The 16,345-nt window shown below is 40.8% G+C and overlaps 1 protein-coding gene across 1 annotated transcript in view; it reads right to left on the reverse strand.

Moving 5' to 3' along the window:
- gabbr2 (gamma-aminobutyric acid (GABA) B receptor, 2) overlaps positions 1-16,345 on the reverse strand; it is a 142,529-nt gene that overhangs the window by 101,295 nt on the left and 24,889 nt on the right. Inside the window, exon 2 of the mRNA XM_026300632.1 lies at positions 635-772. Coding sequence (XP_026156417.1) covers positions 635-772 — 138 coding nt within the window. The remainder of the gene's footprint in view (positions 1-634; positions 773-16,345) is intronic.

A 16,345-nucleotide genomic window follows, 5' to 3' on the forward strand; every position in this document is an offset into this window, starting at 1 on the left:
CACACCAACACATACTACCTATGTTAATGGAAGCAAATGCCATTCAGCAAGCAAGAGTGGTAAAATCAATGGTAAAATCATTTATATGAATGTCTAGTAGGTAATTAACAAAAACTATCTTCTGCACCACATAAAACAGCACTTCACTATGAGAGACTATCAGCCCGTTTTAGAATTTCATAGCGTACTTCATTTTATTTACCCAAGTGCTTTTTAGAATTTGAGCTCCCATTATAAAAAACGGATTTAATGTGCTTTATAGTGGGTTTAGGCCAGTTTGACTCTGCCTCTGATTGCAAAATGGAAGAGGATTCTACAAATTAGAGCAATGCCAAGCAAGGTTAATGAAGGATTAACTGATAAATTTGAGTCCCTGTGAGATCCCAGGACCTATCAGCATGCAGTAAAACTTAGGGACACAAGTTTTTGGAAACTCAATTAAGTAGAAAATTCAGGTTTTCTGCTAGTAAAGCAAAAACAAGAAGTTGTCTTAGGCCATGTATGAAAAAGTATGCAAAGTTAGCATGTATGATTTGATCTATTGTATTCTATGCACCCACAGGCTTGGCACCACAGGTACATAAAGGTTATATACCACACTCACGCATGATGACATATACACTAGGTTTCCTACCTGCACCAGATTCCAGCCTTCCAAGGATTCTGCAATGATGGAGGTCACAGAGGGGCAGACACCACCGAAGATCATCAGGTGTTTGGGACCGTAGCATATGGCATCAAAGAAGGCCCTCAGCCCCTTGGCGTTGTCACACTGCACACACAGAGATAGGTGGTAAAGAGGCAGACAGAGAGACGGAAGGAAGAGAGAAAAGACGCATTTGAATTAGTTGTCGTAAAAACAGGGAGACTGAAAATAACGGCAGATAGATATGGAGAGAAAATAAAGGTAGAGGCGTATTAAATAAGCAAAAAGGTGAACCAGGAGGAGGGAAGACATAGATGGTAAATGGGTAGAAGAATATCCACTGTGCATAAAAGGTCATTAAACTTGAGCATACTGTGATAGATGGTGTCAGTTTATGGTGATGTATACAGTTTATGAAAAACGACGTGACATTTGAATAACATTTAACTTGTTACACTCAATGCAACGTGGCACATGCTAACATAATTGCAGCCTTGTGCGTGTGCGTGTGTGTGTGTGTGCACGCGCGCGTATGTTTTATACCATCATGTAAAACAATGCAACTCTCACACTGCAAGTACAGGCCCCTGATCCAGTGCTGCAGAATGCAGCCATTTCACGTCACTATGGCAACCAGAGAAAAAGATTATGCGAAAAGGAGAGAGAGAAACTAGAGAGGAGAGGAAAAAAGATCAGTGTAGGTTCCTATTGATTGCTATATGAGCTGGCTAACTGCTTTTGCTGATTCCCTGATTTCCACAGTTTGTAATAATATTCCTATCAGCAATAAACCTCAGTCTTCTATTATTGCCACTCAGCTTATGATGTGTTCCTGTGTGCAGCTGATAGATGGACTGTCTGACTGGCAGGTGATGTGTGAGTTTGCACCTTCTGACACAGACTATCTCATCTGGAGAGTCATTTGACCTTGTTAGTGATCAGAATGAGATTTCCCAGTGAACAACACAGCACAGCAGGCCCTACACAGTGCAGATTGAAAAAACTAAAAACTCACTGTGGAGGAAAAAGACTCCCTACTAGACCTGGGCTGACAGTGTGTTGTGATCTGTTGGTAGCTTTACTAAGACAGCTGCAGGTGTCATGGCTGCAGGGTTAACCTAAGCCTGCATTTATGTTCTTCTCTTATCTATTTCATTTTATTAAGTGGTAGTTGACAATCTTGATGTCCTGAATTTCTTTGCAGCCTGTGCGGAGGACACAGACATCTAGTTACTTGCAAATCGCACCATGAACTACTGTACTATGGCCATCTGCTTTGCACTCACCCACCACAATCAAATGCAATCATTTGCTAAGACTCAGACTATTTTTAAGTGAAAGCCTTTCAGGTTTAAAGGAAGAGACCAATTATTGAACATACATTCCTGCCAGCAGAGGAAAATATATGCCGTAATGCCAGTCAAAAATAGACGAGATTGCGGATATGCCTCAGGTGAAATGAGAAGGAGAAGATGTGATTAGACACAGTGGGGATTCCTTTTCCTGGCCACACAGCTGAATAAAACAGCAGGCTATTAAAGGAGATATCCCATTTGCATACCCTTATCATTCATTTCTCTCCAGCTGGTCATAACAAGGTGGGTTGGTAGGACTGTGACTCTCAACTTGTTACCATGCAACAGAAATGTGGGCAACTAAACTTGTTAGTGTGAGCACAAAAGAGCTTGGCGATGCAGGTTTAAGCTCATTATATTACGAAGAGTGACAACGTGGTGTAGGTGGCACAGAATGGTCATGTTCCCCTCTCCACTCTCTCTGCAGCAAATAAAGCTACAGCAACTGAAGGTCTATGTGTGTGTACATACACGTGCAAGCATGACAATTTTAAGCTAAGCCACAGATTGTTGCGACTGAACTATATTTTTACATGGAATAAACCCAAATTGAAACCTGTTAGTAAATAAATCATTTTGTCTAAATAATGTAAAAAAATAGTTGTAGTAATAGTCCATAGCCCAAATCTCAAAGATCTTGAGTTTTTGAAAGTTATTCTAATTAACTAAACTAAACCTGCTTTTCATTTCTAAAAGTAAAAGTTAAAAATGAGCTCATTTTAGTTATCTACTTCTCTGTTCACCCCCCTGGCTTCATTCATCCTCTCTTACTCTCAGTGCACATACATGGACACAATCTGTTGTGACTGCTCACAGAGTCTTGACCGGTGTGTTGTCATGCCAACAGTGTGACTATCCACACTTTGTGCGTTAGTTGAGGGAGGAGGCCGCAGCAGGGCCGATGTAGAAATGACTATATTTAGCCTCTCATTAGGTAGCAATACCACTCAGACATTAATCAATACTTACTCAGCTACGGAGACGCTGTAAAGCTTAATGTCAGAAACACAAAGCGGGATAGGAGGGAGAGCAGCAGTGGAATATAATGGGACACAAAGAATAAAGGGACATGAAGATAGTGGAGGTGATGGTGGGAAAAAGGGGGCGAAACAAGCAGTTGAATAGAGGAAGAGAAAGACAGGAGTGAAGAGGCATTAGCCTGACATTAAGCACACACTAATAAAGCCGAGTCAACCAGTATTATAAACCTGCCCTCCATTACAACCCCACAATGGAGTAATTCATGAGCGTGAGATTGATTCAGCAGCTCTCTATAATGCTCAACAGCTGCACGGCATAGAGATTTTCCTACAGTCTAAAAGTAATGGAAATAATGCATTTTAATATCAAAACTAGAGATCATTTTGACTGATTATATTTTAGATCTTTAAATTGCATTATTGTATTTCAGTACATGAGCCACTCCCTCTTTTCCTCCTGTTTTACCTTCTTTCACTCTTTTCTCTTTCATATCTTCATTCAACAGTGCTGAGACATTTTTTGCACTTTTTTAAGGATTTTAAGAGGTTGAGGTACAGGCTGAATTTTACATCTTAAATACGATTTTAAAAAGAGACAAATAACACTGGCCTTAAAAAACACAAATAAGTTCTGAGGGGGAGAAACAGAGGGAGCCATAGCAGCACTTAATTCCCAAGTTGAATGGCAAGAAATACTACAGCACTTTATTTCCCTCTTCTCCAGTCTGAAATCTAATTCCTGGCATTTGGAGGCCATTTGGAGCAGATCGATGAGGTTAACGCCCGTAGTAATCTGTTTGACCGCCTTGGGAGACGGCCAAGGAAGGTGTGCGTGTGTGTGAGCATATGAGGAGTGGGGTTGGTGGGACGAGGGCTGATGCCGGCAGAACCTCGAGATGGAAAACTACATATTGTAATGCTGAAGATTCACAAGCATAATTAACATTCAATATCAGAACATCTATTTCAGGTGATTATTGCATGATATCCTTCATAATCATAGCCAGACAAATACTCCGCTTATTGGATTTAGAGATACTTGTTATAATATTCAGGCTGTATTACTGGTTCTCCACAACTTGACATTTAAGTGCTGTGAGTTTGCACCACAACCCTCACCGCTATACTGATGGGACAGAAGGCCAAGGAGGAGTTTATTTCAAATGCCTCTCTACTGCCTCTAGTACATTTCCTTCACTCTGACCTCACACAAAGCTACTAAGATTCATCTTTATTGATTTATCATTACATGATGACAGTAGCCTACCGTTATTGTACCACTGATGAATCGCAGACAATTAAGCTAAATGTGAGGAAACAGCTGCAATGGAATAGAGTGCTGCAGTGAAATGCATTTTTTTTTCTAATCAATCCATTGCAATGCAGTCCATTTGTTTTATGTGTTCATTTTCATCAATCATGTATTCTTAATCAAAAATTCTATAACAGCATATCTTTAAAGATCTGCATGCACCAATGCCTGCAGATATGTGTAATACAAAGTATTATTAAGACAAAATGACTGAGACGGTTTTTGGCATGTACAGTTTTACAGTTTTAGTCTCCACTACACAGGGTCAAGCATAGAACAGCATACTTCAGCTAGCAAGGGCTTTTGAACCCAAACCCTCCATCCCACCATCACTGTATGTCAAAAACTACTGTGAGACCACTAGAGTGTATCAATGTATGTACTGTATATGTGCGTATGCATCTGTGTGAGCATTTGTGTGCGTACATGTGTGTAATACTGTGATAAGAACAAGAGCTGATCAGAGCACCAGGCCGGAGCTAACCATGATGAAATGCCTTGTTAGTGCTCCAAACAGAGGCAGCTGCACCTGTCTCTCATCTAATGGCGTATTACTGCACCCAAATCAGCAACCTGAGGCCCAATACAGCACACACACACCCATATGTGGGTGTGTGTGTGCTGGATTGGGACAGAGAGACTAAAAGACAGAGAGACTAAAAGAGAGAGCACAGAGAGAAACAGGGAGGGGAAAGCCTGATCTGATGTCAGAAGCAATCTGTTCTTCACACACTGCATTTTTTCATGACAAGGCCAACAGCACAGGTGATTACTGAGTACAAAATCTGCAAAAATTGCACCAGGGAAAATGTGTCTGGGAGTTAAGACTGGATATGTTCATGTTGCTGCCTCATCTGTTACGATAAAGTGATGTAATCTACCAACAGCTGTGAATACTATAGGTATTATAGCTTTAACTAGCTTTAAACAACCTGAACTAAGGGACAGATGATAACCCAGAGACATGCCCCAGAGTCAGAACCACCACCCACCCCAATCCTAACCACACACAAAATAATGTCAGGAAGAATAAACTTAGAATTGACATGCCTATGAAAGTGAAAACAATAGTATCATGAAATGTATTTCCACGCTATACAGGACATGGTTGCATTATCAACAGAAACATACAGCGTTGTCAGGGTTGACATAGCTTTTCAAAACATCTAGTGATCCACAAGTTAACATCCATCCTGCATTTGTGCTGCATGTCCTGCTGTTTTGAGAGGTGTCAAAGCGGTGCAGCAGTTGCAAAAAAAAAAAACAAACAAACGCTCTAACAACTACATCTGCCTTCTACATGCACTCCTCATTGAATTACTTCCACATCTCCATGCCAGGAGAGCAAATGTGAGCCAGGCTGAATCCAGCAATTGCTAAAACATATGCTTGGCATTATAAAGCCCTATAGAGTTGGCAGGGTGCAGCCAATAGGTCAGATCTAAAGGAGATTATCTGTTTCCCCATGTATAAACCCAAATAATCCTCTAAACTCTGTCATGGCTGTCAATACCAACTACTGTTGGAAAAGGAAAAAAAACAGGGGGAGCTGTAGTGTATGTGAATCAGTTTGCAGCAGTTCACTAATGTTTTACTATTTCAGCAGAAGGCAATGTAATTTTATTATATTCGATTATCCTAATGGTATATCAATAGTAATGTGATAAAGACAGCTCTCTAGTGTTTACTGAGGTCATTCAGCTGTCAATTAAGGTCAACAGTCCGCACTGATGACTAAACTTGTAACACAGCTTACCCACTACCATCCTTACACTCAGAGACATTAGATCTTCAACAAGCTAAAGCTCTTTGTTCCGCCTCAATGCATTACTCACCATGACTTTTCTTTCTAGTTCAAAATGACGAGAGATAATTCACAGACGTAAAAAAAGAAAAAAGTATGTTAAAAGCTCGAAGTGAGATTTTTTTTGGGGGGGGGGCAAGGATAGCAAGAGAGGAAGAAGAGGTGAGGATGAAGCTGAGTTGCGTATGCAGCGAGTATCAAGGATCCTTGTGGTAACATTTAGACAGCAGGCCCTGGAGTATCTGAAGAGAGTACATATTGATTGAGTGAGAGTGGATGAGGTAAAATTGAGAGCAGGAAGAAGTGATGGAGTCAGATTGGTTCGCTTCACATTGTATGCCTGCAACACAGTGGGGGAAAAAAAAAAAAAGTGAGGAACCCCATTACTTGTCTGGGGAGAGTCTGGCCTTTAAAATCCACTGCGACAGACTGACTGGGCTGCTCAAGCCGATGGCTGTTTGCCCTCCCTCTTCTCCTCTTTCCCTGCAGTCTGGCTCTTGTTATTGCACTCAGTCTTTCTCTCACTTTCTGGAGCGCTCAGATGGCCACCAGGATAACCATGATGGTACGTTGGAAGCCTCTTCGGTGGTGACAAGTCTCTTTCTCTCCTTTTCACGTTCTGCATCTCCCACACATACAAAATTCTCCCTTCTGTGCACATGCCTATTCTCAACCAACATTCACTAGATAAATTATCCTCCTTAAGCAAATGCATGCCAAAACACAATGAAACAAATGCACACGCTCTAACACACTCACACTGACTCAGTCACGAATTCGAGATAAGCTCATATTGGCCAGTAGCACTAAAATCAGGGTGAACACATTGCACCTTTATTAGCAATCTGTGCTGTGCAGGGAGCAGACGCTGTGTTAAGCCTATTACAGGTTGTTGTGCTTTTGACAAGGTCTGACAACAGCTGGAACATGTTGCGCTAACTATTCTGGGGGACAGACCAAAGTATAATCCCACTGAAATGAGCCAATCAGGACACAAAGGACAGGATGGGATGGAAGAATAGGTTAGGGGAGAGGAAATGTTTCATGTCATTCTTCAGTCATTGACATTTTGGTCTTTTTTTTTTTTTTTTTTTTTTGTGGTTATTTTGAATGCCTGTCAAAGTATTGCTCGGTCCATAAGGAAGATAAGTGGTTTCAAAGAGCTGCTACAATAACTTAATGTGTGTCACGTTGATTGCACATATACACTATGTTAATTTAGCCTCTGATTTCCTACTGTAGGTGCTTCAGCTGGTACAGCTGCTAACTGGTAAATGATAAAGGCTGAGAGACACAGGATGTGGACAGAGAGTGGGAAGAAGAAAGAAACAGGGAGAGAGCCAATTATCAAGTTAATTGTTTCTTGGCCCCAAAGGTCTTCCTCTCTCTCCTTCCTGTGGATGAATCCAGTAAAGCGAGGCAGAAGAAAGAGAATGAGGTGGGACAAAGGAGGATGATTCTGGTTAATAGTACTGTAGTTATTGAGTGCAATTTTGGGTTAAGTGTCAGTTTGCTGGTGTGCAGGTGTCCTAGGTTACTGCAGAGAGAGAGAGAGAGAGAAAAAAGATGTTAGCATTTCTCCACTCTTCTTGATTTGGGGATAGCCATGATATCTGCTGGTACAAAATATATCTGAGTCGATTTTGACTCTAGGCATTCCTCATATAAATTTTCTCTTCAGTTTTATCACTGACTGCACAACCCCAAAAGAACTCAAAATGAAAAATTGCTACTGTTGAAGATACTTGTTAGATTAGTTTTCCTCAACCAAAAGCAGCCTAGAACCTGAATAATAAGGGAGTTCACAAAACCCCTCTCACATTTCTTGTCATTTGGGGATATTAAAGCTTTATGGACAACAACTGTGAGAAAGTTTCACCTGAATCCATCCCCCTTCTGTCCTTCTCAGCCTTTATGAAAACTCTTCATGAATAAATACAAAAGCAGACCTCTGCCTTTTAAATATTTACATCAAAGTATGTTTACCATACTGTATATAATGCTGTCTTCAAGAATAAAGACAGTCGCATGCGGGTTAGGACAAATGAGAGATGAACATTTTTTTTCTATTATAGCTGAAACATGCACCAACTAGATGGCAATGGCCTGCATCAACTCAGTTCCCAGCTGAGGGAGGGGCTGAAGGGCATGGAGTGATGATTTTCCAGGAGTGCAGGAGCCTGGTGTGTGGGCCTGTGCATGAAAGGCATTGCTCTGTCTGTCTTTTTAGTTGAAGAAAGTGTTGCTACATGTACAATAAATCTGGAGTAGTACAGTATGTGGAACTGGAAACATAAAAAGAAACACTCAAAAGTTAGAGTTTGTGTCATCACAGTCTTCTATTTAGTTCAAGGATATAAAGATTTTTTTTAAAAACTGTCAAAATCAAAGCAGCAGAGGCCAAGATGTGCTGACATTTAAAAACAGAATCCTACAATTCCCAGAATGCAGCTTCCTAATGTATTTCATCCAATTTTCTATATCTATTAATAATCTATGTTTTAAGTTCACGTTTGAAATGCATGTTTTCTGTTTATAGCCAACTACACTTACTTTGTTTTGCTGTGACTGCATCTGTCAATCACTCTGGCATGATGTCCTAATTAATTTCTAACATGTGACACATAATGGGTGTTTATTTTAGGTTCAGTTTGACATTATCTTTTGAAAGGGTGCTTTTCCCACCACAATCATTACACAAGTCACGTATGTGCTCAGGTGTTCCGCTGACATTGCCAGTCGTCCTTTCTATGATTGGTTATCTAATAACAGCCATTTAGAAAGTGGAAAAAGGCACATATTGTCGCTGACATTTAGTCAGGTCTGAAAGGACAAACACTGGCCCATTACTCATGGCTCTCCAAATTAAGAGAACCATCTATTGACAACTTTTATGGTCAGGCACAGAAGACTGCAGCTCATGTCTTTATTCTAGACAGAGGTCTTGAAAGTGTAGGCATGGTGAACTGTGGCGCTGGATTAAAAAAACTGCCTATCATAGTGGTTAACTGTGTGTGTGTGTGTGTGTGTGTGTGTGTGTGTGTGTGTGTGTGTGTGTGTACTATATAGGAGCACAGTTCAGACTGTCCCCCTCTGCAGCCTAGGGATCCTTCTGTCCATGCACATCAATCTCGTTACAGCAGAACGCCACCTCCCAGAAATCCTGGCCTAGTCTCTGTTTGGATTTAGGACCTCTCTTTCCAAACTCTCTCTTCTCTCCCCGTCCACTGCTTCTTTCTCTATTTCATCACCATCATCACTCTTTCACGCACACTCTTTCTCTGTCTCGCAGTCACTCGCACCTCCCTCCTTCTCTCTTATCACCTACCTCTCCCCTATCACATCTCACTTCCCATTCATTCCTTCTCTCTCTCTCTCTCATCTCTTGGCACCAGGAGCTTTAAAGTTATTAAGGGTCATGTCTGTAAGCATTGCATCATTAACACGTCTTCTCTGGATGTTAACGTTGCAGTTTTCTGCTCAGTCCAATTAATTTCTTAGTTAATCACCTAACCATATTTTCAAAGGACGCTTTGAAAGAGTGGACTGAAATAATATGGTGAGCAAATGTGCTTATCAATCATTAACGTAAGCTGAAAACTGATTTAATAGACAGTGACAGGGGTGCAGATTAGCTGTTGAAGGTAAATGGATAAAGGCATCCAAGAGAAATGAAAATATATAGGGGTGTAGTATGCAGGATGAGTAGTAATGTGATTTATTTAAGCCGTCTCTAATGCTTTTGTTTATTAAAAAATAGTTTGGCCAACAATAATTTTCATCATTAACTAACAGTGACATCTAAACCACACACGAAAAACATGTACATTTTTACTTATTTGATCTGTTGCTTTGGCTTCTAAAACTCCCAAACAAGTTCACACATCCCAACAGTTTTGTCTTGTTGGACGTTTTTCAGAGCTCCGATCATTACACTGTGAGGGCAGGCTTTGGAGCAGCAGTTCTTCTCCACATCGACTAGGAGGTCCACTGCCACCAGCACGCAAGCACTAACTGTCACCAACACATGCAGGCACCCACTGACATGCACAAACACCACGCACCCTGGGATTCATCAGCCAGCGCATATTTAACCAGGCTGTGGGCCGTGCCAACAGTGTTCACAAACAATCATCAATCACAGGAGCTACACACACACACACACACACACACACACACACACACACACACACACACACACACACACATGCGCGCGCGCGCGCGCGCACACACACACAAACACACACACTTGTCTCACAATACCTAATTTCTGGGCCAAATAAACACTCCAGTTGAAGGCACTGACTGTGAGCGGTTGTCGTGTCTGATGAATCGTTTATTGACTGGCCTTTATTCAGGTAACTATAAAGACACAGGGGCAATAAGAAAGAGTCCCTCTCCCCCACATTCTCTTTTTGTCTCTCCCTACAGGGTAACGGAAAAGCAAGGGTTTGACGGCCCGAGCAATCAGACAATACTGTCTCATTTGAGAAGCTGACGTACAACACTGTGTTGCCATAGCTACAGAGAAAGAGGTGGTGGGGGGGTATGATTGAGGGAGGAAGGAGAGAAGGGGGCTAGACTGGAAAGGAAAATTAATTTGTGTACAAGGCCATGTCGCAAAGAAATTGCATTTTTCTCTTAGATGGGGGCAGAGGGAGAAGCTGTTGTTAGTCCAACGTGTGTGTGTAGAAAAAAGTGAACGTGGATGTTTATGTGTGTGTGTGTGTGAGTGTGTGAGTGTGTGTGTGCATGCGTCTAGGACCAGCCAGATGCCATCTCAGTTGATGCTGGGCACAAGTGTTGCAGGATGTCAGAAGACTCTTCATTACAGAGATTTTTACATCAAACAGACTGAAAGGCTAAAAATGAGATGCAGCCCATAGAGCAGGATACACACAATAATGGACTGTACAAAGAAAAACGAAGGTAAAGGAAGACTTGAATTTACTGCCTGTGTGTGTGTGTGTTTTTTTGTGTATATTTGAGAGACATCTGTCACACACAAACACAAGCAGGCAGAAAAGAACATGTGCAAGCACACACTTTGCATACATACAGAGAGTGAGAGAAAGATTTTTGTGGCATGACGAGTCGTCTGAATTCCACGGCTCTCTAAGTAGGTCATGCAGCCTTTTCAGAGTTCCACTCCTCCCCACGCTGCATCAAAAATGCATAAATCCCTGCATATTCTCCCTGCTAGCAGCTTCCCCGGCCAGCTAAAGCACATCTTTAATGATTCTAATCCCATCAAAGGTTGTTCTGCTGGTATGTAAACACAACATGAGATAAAAATGCCTTCTCTGGCAGTTACATTCATGGCTGCTCCTCATTTTTTGGAGATGTTCATGAAGGTATAATGCTCAGCAATTCACTTAGTGAATAGGTGCTAGTGTTGGTAGAAAGGAGGGATGTGCATGAAAAAAGACAAAACTGTGGCTCAAGTTCAAATAAAAGCGATCGAGTATTTCGGTTGCCACCTGCAAAGCTTTAGGCTGGCCGGCGGTGCTATCTCCGCAGATATACTCCACTCTCTGATGAGTCGAAAACAGGAGGTACAAAGTGAACGCAGGTGAGATATGCATTGGCATCCCTCCTGACAATGGAGGAGCAATGAAGAGATTGTACAATTACACAGTGTGTTCCCAGGACCTTCTGTAAGAGTTGAAGTGTGGTTTCTTTTAACTTTTTGTGGAGTTAAAATGTAATGTATTAGAAGTAAGAGGTCTTCATTATCCTGCATCAGAGAATTATATCAATGAAATGAAACATCAATGACAAAACTACTTTTACAAAATCACTCTTTGCCTTTGTAAAAGCGCTAAATCCACTACACGCTTAATTTATGAGTACTTCATATTAAAATAAGGACAGACATTTTATATTTGCTCCAGCATATGACAGCTATGCTTCAAGTCAACCCAAAGCTCTCTCTTTCTCCCTCTCTCTCTCTCTCTCACACCTGCTCAGGGTATTGAGTTCATCCATAGATGAATAATTGAGTAGATCACAATAATAGTCTTCCTCTGTTACATCCCAATCTGTGACCACTGAGCCACCCATGGGATCGCAAGTGACAGTCACCACCAGTGACTCTTCACAACTACATCACCTATCACTGTGCTCTGTGCCCGTGTGAGGGTTCTTTGTGTGCACGTGTGTGTCCCTGAATAATTTAAAACAGAGCAAAGTACCCATTCTAAATTACATGAAAGAAAACCACATAAATTAAAGCTCTGACTGCACAGCTGAATAGGTATTACATAATGCTAACCACTTTATCCAGTCTACTTATAATTCTCTTTAACGTTTGGCATCTCTTCCACCATTTGAAATGTTAGACTGTTACCCCAAAGCCACTCTAATTTCCTGCAATGTAATATATAACATGGTGATCCTTATTGATTTTTTTTTTACTGCTGGTGGAGATCCAGCAGTAAAGGAGACTTATTTCTCTTGTCAGCTGAGCAAGATACGTTTTTGCTTGACCTGACCTTTCAGAACAAAACTGGGTAAATCAAAGCCGCCTCAATCTTGCAAACACTCACCAAACCAGTATGGCTCAGATTTAAAAAAGCAAAGATAAAATTACAAATGTCTCACATATCACTGATTAGTTTACCCTTCCAAAGATGCATTATTTTAAATTACAGTGGAAAAATCTCAAATCCACCAGATTTCAACAGGAAAAAAAAGAAGACTTCTTCCTGTCAAAGGTAGGATAAAAGCACTAAAAACTTTATTTTGCTGCTCCCCTCTGGGGATGCATATCTGTCAGCATGTCACAAATGCTGTCAATAAGCATATACTATAAGAGGGCAGCCTTAAAGACAGGCCGAAAGCCAGTATTGAAGTCTCATAAATAAATCAACCAATGTTAGCCACCTGCAGTTCCTCCACAGACTGTATCTGTGGAGGAAAGAAAAGAAGAAGAAAAAGCAGAGAAGGAATCATATATTCATGCCTGATGTGTCACCGATGGACAGTAAATACACAGAGATAGTCCCTTATAGCAAAGAACGGTGGCCTTGTCATGAGACACAAATATTACACAACTGCTCATCTTTAATTTCTGACTTGTCTTATAAAACCAAAATAAAAATGGTACAAACCTGCATATTACTTCTGTGAGTTGACTTAACAACCTGTGCCAGGCTGTATTATGATTCATTATGCATTTAATAATACTAATTCTAATAATACCAATAGTGCTAAAATAATCATTATCAGAAACAATAAAATGTTTGAATGAAAATTTGATGAAAATTTTGTTTTATGTCTTCCCACTGAGCTCTCAGTATTTGATAATTAAATATTAATTTAAAGTGGAGGAAAAGGGAACTACTGAGCTATGACATATGTTTTTTGAGAAAAAACGAAAAGGAAAGTGATTCATTTCATTCTTTTACAGACATATTCCTCAACATGTGCAATCTCATATAGGTCTCAGGTTGTGTGCAGAATAAAATAATTAAAACATAAACTTTGGAAATCCTGTCATGTTGTCACTTGACTGAAAACAGTTTTATCTAAAATGCCATTTGTTTGATATCTGAATTAGCATAAATACATTTTTCTTTTGGCACCATATTTTTTATTGGTTCAAAGCATTAACAACACACTCTGCACACAGCGATACCACTTGACCTGACTGACTCGGAAAATACATGTACAGTACTTTTATCATAAATATTTTCAAAATCAGAAGAAGAGTTATTGCTCTAATGACAGAGTGCTTCCATTTAATATCAACATTTCAGCACAGTACAGTACAGAGAATGACCCTGGAAAATAACTATAGACTAGTTTATGTCTCTTCAAGCCAGACAATCCAAACTTATTTCCATCTGAAGAAAAAGCCAGGAAGATACAGTCTAATTCTGAGGATGTTTTGGCCTGCAGGGTTAAGGATAGAAGTCTTATTCAGTTTGAATCTCCCAAACTTTTGCAGCACAGGCAGCTGAACTTAATGAGTGTTGCTGAGCTCCGGTAAGCATGGGCTACCAGGCAGTTACAGAACACACTCTTTCTTACCTTTCCTTCTCTCTTGACTCTACAATGCCCAATGGCTTCTTTTCTTCCCCCAGCAAACAACCCCTCACACGCAACGTGTCATACAAAGACCAAGAAGCATCACTGAAATAACTACACCTCCAGGGCACGAAGACAGTGCTCTGTTGCCCCTTTGTGTCTGCCGCCTTATACTCTGTTTCCATTTGTGTACATACTACTGAAACATACTACTGTTTACTCAAGTGAGAAAAGCCAGAAATCCTCAACAGCAAGTGCCCAAGGGTTCTCTACTAATTGCCCCCACCACATGTAGGCCAAAGCAGTTCATCTTAAATTGACAAAATGAAAGAAACACAAAGCAGAAGGATAGCACCGCAGGCTGCTGGGGCTCTTATATCTCCATTTAATCCTCTGAAGGATTCAAAGCTGCTATTTAAAGATGTGTTTAAAAGCCTTAAGCAACTGTAATGAGCCTAAGTGACATTCCATATAAATAGTGTGTGTGTGAAGTAAATAAACAAGAATAACCATTGTGAGATAAAAATGACGATGTTGAGAGAAAGAAAGAGGTAAAAAAAAAAAACGAAAGAAGGGAAACGCTACATAAAAATGCGATCTTCTGCCTAACTGCCCACCTGATTGCCTGTGTGTATGTGTGCCTACAGTGTATTCACTGTTATGTGTGTGTCTGTTCCCTTCTCCGACAGGCGGTAATGAATAAAATAACAGTGGAGGAAGATGAACTACTTCCTCTGTGAACTCATCAGGCAGACATTGGCATGCACCACTGCCTCCAAGATGGCTGCATCTCTGCCCCCCCCCCTTGTGAATACTGTCTGCTATAGCTGGCAGTGGGAAAGCACACTGCAGGTGACAACAGGGTAGAATATGTTATGGAGCACAGAAGATGTCTGTATGAATTTGCTCTGTGGTGGAAATGAGAGACGTACAGTTAGTTTTATCCCAACAGAAACTACCTCGTAAAACAGATCCAGTGCACTGCTCAGAAAAGCGGCTTTAGTACTTTGAAATGTATCCAATGAATAGTATTCTTTATGATGTTGTCCTGTGTGAATGGTAAACCTGCTAAGGGGAATATTTAGTTTTTCCAATTTATAGCTCAGATGTAAAACCTAAAGCTATCGCTACATTTAAATATGCTCTTATACCTAAAAGCAACTTGAAAAGTAGTTTAAATAAAACTAAAACAGATTCTGTGGAAATTTGGTAGACTTCTGCACAGTCAGGTATGATGTTAGATGTGGACTTCTGTGATGGAGCCAAAGGCGTGTGACTCCGGAGGTGCTTCTTTCATGTGTTTGATGTGTCTTCTGGACGATAGCAATGCCCCAGGGGAGCAGGCCAGGCCAGAAGGCCTTTGATGAGCCACCTTCACTGGCTGTGATCGGATAAAACTGCTCCCCTCTCATTCACCTGCCCCTGGAGATGACGCTATAAGTCTGATGGTGAAATGGATCTGTTGAATAATGCAGGGATTCATTGCCATTGTATCAACGGTTGAGCTTTGATACTGTGTATAGAAATATTTATATGGTAGGAGTTCAAAGCAAAATACCAAGACAAACAACTCTTATTTGAGATTCTGTCATCAAATTGTACTAAAATGTATCTCTCTTTTTTTTTACAGGCACAGCCACAACACAGTAATTGCATCTTTCATCCAAATCTTAAATCAAATGTACTTATGGGTGCATTAGTAAGACTAGGACTCTTTGACAACATTACAGTGACAGCAGAAACTTTTAAAACCTCATATGCTGTCTCAAGAGTTTTGGTGATACATGCAGGCGGAGAAATTATTTAAAATGTGTTTTCTCTCAGAAAAGACAAGTACAAGGGTGGAGATGGAGGGACAGAAATAAAGAAGAAATGGCAGAAAGTAGAAGGTAAAGTTCAGGGATGAGAAGCGTGACAGAAAAGGGGAGAGAACATATGAATAGGAGAGAGAAAAGGAGCTGAGAGTGAAAAAGCGAGCAAGGGAGGAGGCAGAAAAGTTCCATCACTGCTGCGATGATGTGGGTGGAAGGCAGCGCGTGGGCAGATTCATGGGAGAGAAGAATGCAGAGGGAACTGGCTCATGACTCTCTCTCTTTCTGACTCTCCCTGTTTCAGCTCACACACGAAAATACAGAATGAGCAAGAGACTGTTCTCTTTTCATGTCTCCACATTCCTAAACACAGCCACAAACCGCAGGTAGATACATGATGGCTGAA

This window comes from Mastacembelus armatus, chromosome 11 (assembly GCF_900324485.2).
Source record: "Mastacembelus armatus chromosome 11, fMasArm1.2, whole genome shotgun sequence".
NCBI lineage: Eukaryota > Metazoa > Chordata > Actinopteri > Synbranchiformes > Mastacembelidae > Mastacembelus > Mastacembelus armatus.